The sequence below is a fragment of the Penaeus vannamei genome, chromosome 14, assembly GCF_042767895.1.
Source record: "Penaeus vannamei isolate JL-2024 chromosome 14, ASM4276789v1, whole genome shotgun sequence".
Taxonomy (NCBI): Eukaryota; Metazoa; Arthropoda; class Malacostraca; order Decapoda; family Penaeidae; genus Penaeus; species Penaeus vannamei.
The window spans coordinates 5,266,286-5,271,285 of record NC_091562.1 but is presented as its reverse complement, the minus strand read 5'-3'; the positions used below and the strand labels follow the sequence as shown (position 1 = coordinate 5,271,285).

The following is a 5,000-nucleotide window of genomic DNA, read 5'->3' as shown; positions in this document are numbered from 1 at the left end:
AACCAAGCCAACTCTCACCATAACCCACGCTCACCAAAGCTAGAACCCGACAACACCACAACCTAAGCCACACGCGTCGAGAACCCTGACAAGCCCCCCCGACAAGCCGCCCCGACAAGCCGCCCCGACAAGCCGCCCCGACGTCATATCGGCAATCGGTAGAGTAATCACGGCGTCGACGCTGTAATAGCAAGTTCCCCAAACTTTCCGTCCAATTATAATCTCATTGGGGTGCGCCTTTGCCTTCCTCGAGAGACCCCCTCTTTTCGTCTAATTAAAATTTCCACCGACGTCTTCAACCCACCCCACTGGCCCCCTCCTCCCCCCTATCCCCCCTGCCCCTACCTAACATCCGCTCCCCCCCACCTTCTTTCCTCCGAGGGGACCCTAACCCCCCCCTCCTTACCTCTCACACCCTAGTTCCAGTGACGCCCTTCCACCTCCCCTTCTCTCAAACCCTTCACTTCCCCCACCCACCCCCAGCTCACCCCTCCCCCATCCACACCCACCTCCCTCTCCCCCACCCTTACCTAGCTCCCTATCCCCCACCCCCACCCAAACCCACCTCCTCCTCCCACACCCACCTCCCTTTCCCCCCACCCTTACCTAGCTCCCCCTCCCCACCCCCACCCACCTCCTCCTCCCACACCCAACCCCCTCCCTCCCCCCACACCCAAACCCACCTACCCCCTCCCCCACACCCAAACCCAAACCCACCTACCCCCTCCCTCCCCCACACCCACACCCAGTCCCTCCCCTCCCCCCTTCCCTCTCCCTTTATACCCACCCTAGCCCCAGGGCAGATTACCCATTGCTGAGGCTAATTACCCGCGCTAATTACATTTGATCTAGTTGTTCAGGGATACAGTAATTACCGGTTTACAGAGAGCCGGTTTCAGCGTTTAGATACCACTGTTTTTTTTTTTGTTTGTTTGTTTCTTAATTGTCTGTTTTATTGCGTCAGTAAAAGAAAGGAAGGAAGGAAGGAAGGAAGGAAGGAAGGAAGGAAGGAAGGAAGGAAGGAAGGAAGGAAGGAAGAAAAGAAAGAAGAGAAAGAAGGAAAGAAAAGAAAAATATATAGGTAAAAAGAAAGAAAGAAGAAAGAAAAGAAAGGAAAGAAAGAAGGAAAGAAAAGAAAAATATATAGATAAAAAGAAAGAAAGAAGAAAGAAAAGAAAGAAGAGAAAGAAGGAAAGAAAAGAAAAATAGATAGATAAAAAGAAAGAAAGAAGAGAAAGAAGGAAAGAAAAGAAAAATAGATAGATAAAAAGAAAGAAAGAAGAAAGAAAAGAAAGAAGAGAAAGAAAAGAAAAATAGATAGATAAAAAGAAAGAAAGAAGAAAGAAAAGAAAGAAAAGAAAGAAGGAAAGAAAAGAAAAATAGATAGATAAAAAGAAAGAAAGAAAGAAAGAAAAAAAACACTTTACACCTCCAAGAACAAACCTTCACGGCTACTGTTACACTTCCATCTTCAAAACAGGACGAAAGAAACCACATCAACATGAACCTTAACTTTCCTTACTATTCCTTACCCACTATAATCAAGAACGAAAGATTATGGAACAAACTGAAGCCAATGAAAGAAATGAAACGATAAGAAAATGAATGAACAGAAGGAAGGAGGGAAGGAAGGATGGATGGAGGGAGGGAAGGATGGATGGAGAGAAGGAAGGATGGATGGAGGGAAGGAAGGATGGATGGAGGGAAGGATGGATGGATGGAGGGAAGGAAGTAAGGATGGAGGGAAGGAAGGAAGGATGGATGGAAGGAAGGAAGGAAGGAAGGAAGGAAGGAAGGAAGGAGGGAAGGAAGCTGGTAGGTAAAGAGAAAGAGATACAAATAGATAAACATATACGTAGGTAGACTGATGAACAAGTAAGAATAGAAATAAAATATAGATGCAGACCAAAAGAAAGAAAGAACGAGAGAGAGAGAGAGAGAGAGAGAGAGAGAGAGAGAGAGAGAGAGAGAGAGAGAGAGAGATAGATAGATAGATAGAGAGAGAGAGAGAGAGAGACAGAGACAGAGACAGAGACAGAGACAGAGACAGAGACAGAGACAGAGACAGAGAGAGAGAGAGAGAGACAGAGACAGAGAGAAAGAGAGAGAGAGAGAGAGAGAGCGAGGGAGAGAGAGAGAGAGAGAGAGAGAGACAGAGAGAGACAGAGAGAGACAGAGACAGAGACAGAGACAGAGACAGAGACAGAGAGAGACAGATAGACAGAGACAGAGACAGAGAGAGACAGATAGACAGAGACAGAGACAGAGAGAGACAGATAGACAGAGACAGAGAGAGAGACAGAGACAGAGACAGAGACAGAGACAGAGACAGAGAGAGACAGAGACAGAGAGAGACAGAGACAGAGAGAGAGACAGAGACAGAGACAGAGACAGAGAGAGAGACAGAGAGAGGTATATACTTTACCCAAAAAGCCAAACCCAGACAGTATTTCCACAAACAACCCACCAACTTAATTCTCACAAAACGAACAACCTCACCCGTTCCTCCCACAGACAAACCCCCAAAACAAGAAAATATAAGAAACACGAGGAAAATCATTTAAAAAAACAGGAAATAAGAAACACGGGAAAATTATAAAAAAAAAAAAACAGGAAAATAAGAAACACGTAGAAAATCATTTAAAAAAAAACAGGAAAATAAGAAACACGAGGAAAATCATTTTAAAAAATACAGGAAAATAAGAAACACGTGGAAAAATCATTAAAAAAAACAAGAAAATAAGAAACACGTGGAAAATCATTTAAAAAATACAGGAAAACAAAAAACACGTGGAAAAAATCATTTAAAAAACTGGAAAACAAAAAACACGTGGGAAAAAAAAAAAACAGGATAAAAATTAAGGAGAAAGACACACACCAACATACTCCCAACACCTGAGCAGGACTAACACCAACACCAGCGGAAGACTAACACGCAACACCAACACGGAGTACTTACGTCAGCATCCCACCACGTGGAGCAGAGTCGGAGGGCGGAGAAGCCGGTCTGGGATCGGATGAACGGGCAGTGGGCTCCGCCGTCGCGTCGGTACAACCCCGGGGGGACCAGCGTGTGGCCGAACCTGGAACATGGGGGGAGGGGGGTTAAAATCTGTTTTTTTTTTTTTTTTTTTTTTTTGTGGGGGAGGGGCTGGAACACGGGGGTTTAGAATTTTTTTTTTTGGGGGGGAGGGGGTGAACCTGGAACACGGGGGTTAAAATCTGTTTTTTTTTTGGGGGGGGGGCGCGGACCTAGAACACGGGCGGGGTAATTTTTTTTTTTTTTTTTTTTTGGGGGGTGGGGAGGGGGGATGAACCTGGAACACGTGAGGATCAGAATCCGTTTACGAATGGAAAAACACTCTACCGTGTTGATACTATGGTATTAAAACCCACAATGCACAAACCCGAAGATGGAATCGAGGACGATTCCGAAACTGTTGTCTCACTTTCTTCAATAAATCTAGTTTGTGCATTATGGGTTTTTCTACCATATTTAACTATATTACTCATTATACCATATTCATATTACTAAAACATTCCATCCTCTATTTACATTCCAGGATCCCACTGAACACATAAGATTTTTCGTTAAAAAAAAAACAAGAAGGCCGAAAAAAAAACGTTTCTCTTGGGACGAAGATGTCACAAAACGTTTTTTTAGGAGAAAACGAAGCAGATGGAAGTGAGCTAATATCCTAAACGTTGTTCCTAAAAATATATATATAATAGAAAAAAAAAGATCATACATAAATAAATAAATAAAAGAAAAATAAATAAATAATCGAAAACATGATCATATATATAAATAGATCAATAAAATGGGGTCTCTCGAAATGGTTCGTTCAACTATAGTTCAAGCAACAAGCCTTCTAATCGACCATTAGTTCTTTATCTAATAAAACAAACAAACAAAAAAGAACGTGATTCATTCACTGCCCTTTCATTCATCTTCTTCATCACCTTATTCATCACCCACGAATGAATCATTCTTATCTATTCTTCATCACCCTCTTATCTATTTATCGTCCAATTCTTTACCGCACGTTTATCCGTCTCTCTCTCATTCACCACTTCATCACTTTACTCTCTACCCACCACTCCATTCATTCTTACTCATCACCCTCTAATTCACCATTATCATTCATCATTTTATTACCTACCTACTTCATCACAATTCTTTCAACAATTCCCTAATCATTCACTACATTCTTACTCATCACCCACTAACTCACCATCCACTCATCACCCACTTACTCTCCACCGGCTTACCACTTACTTACTCACCACTTACTCATCACCAACCAACTCACCACCCACTTACTCACCACCGGCTTACCACTTACTTACTCACCACTTACTCATCACCAACCAACTCACCACCCACTTACTCACCACCGGCTTACCACTTACTCACCACTTACTCATCACCAACCAACTCACCACCCACTTACTCGCCACCCACTTACTCACCACCCACTTACTCAACACCCACTTACTCACCACCCACTTACTCACCACCCACTTACTCACCACCCACTTACTCACCACCGCGGCGGATGTGGCGTGGGCGGCGGGCGGCCGTGTTGCAAGGTCCACTTTCCTTCTCGATAATTATTTGTAATTTTGTTTGTTTGTTTGTTTACTCAAGTGGAGCTTGTACTTTGCGTTCTCTTTGGGTTTCTTTGAAAACACGTGACCTCGTGAGTCTGTTTGTTTGTTTTATGTAATGGCAGTGAATGTCAATTTATCTTTTTATTTATTTTTTTTTTTTTTACCTTCATAGAATCAAAAGACTTTCTAGGATCATTATTCTCGCTGCGTTGAAATTTCTTCTCTTTCTCTCTCTATCTATCTTTCTCTCTCTATCTGTCTCTCTCTATCTTTGTCTCTCTATCTATCTTTGTCTCTCTTTCTATCTTTGTCTCTCTGTCTATCTTTGTCTCTCAATCTATATCTAGCTTTGCCTCTATCTATCATTCTTTCTCTATCTATCTATG

General features: G+C 42.8%; 1 protein-coding gene across 3 annotated transcripts in view; it reads right to left on the bottom strand.

The window, feature by feature from the left end:
- Duox (dual oxidase) overlaps window positions 1-5,000 on the bottom strand; it is a 210,217-nt gene that overhangs the window by 78,031 nt on the left and 127,186 nt on the right. For all 3 annotated transcript variants that reach the window (XM_070129643.1, XM_070129645.1, XM_070129644.1), the window contains one exon: window positions 2,960-3,083. In XM_070129643.1, coding sequence (XP_069985744.1) covers window positions 2,960-3,083 — 124 coding nt within the window. The remainder of the gene's footprint in view (window positions 1-2,959; window positions 3,084-5,000) is intronic.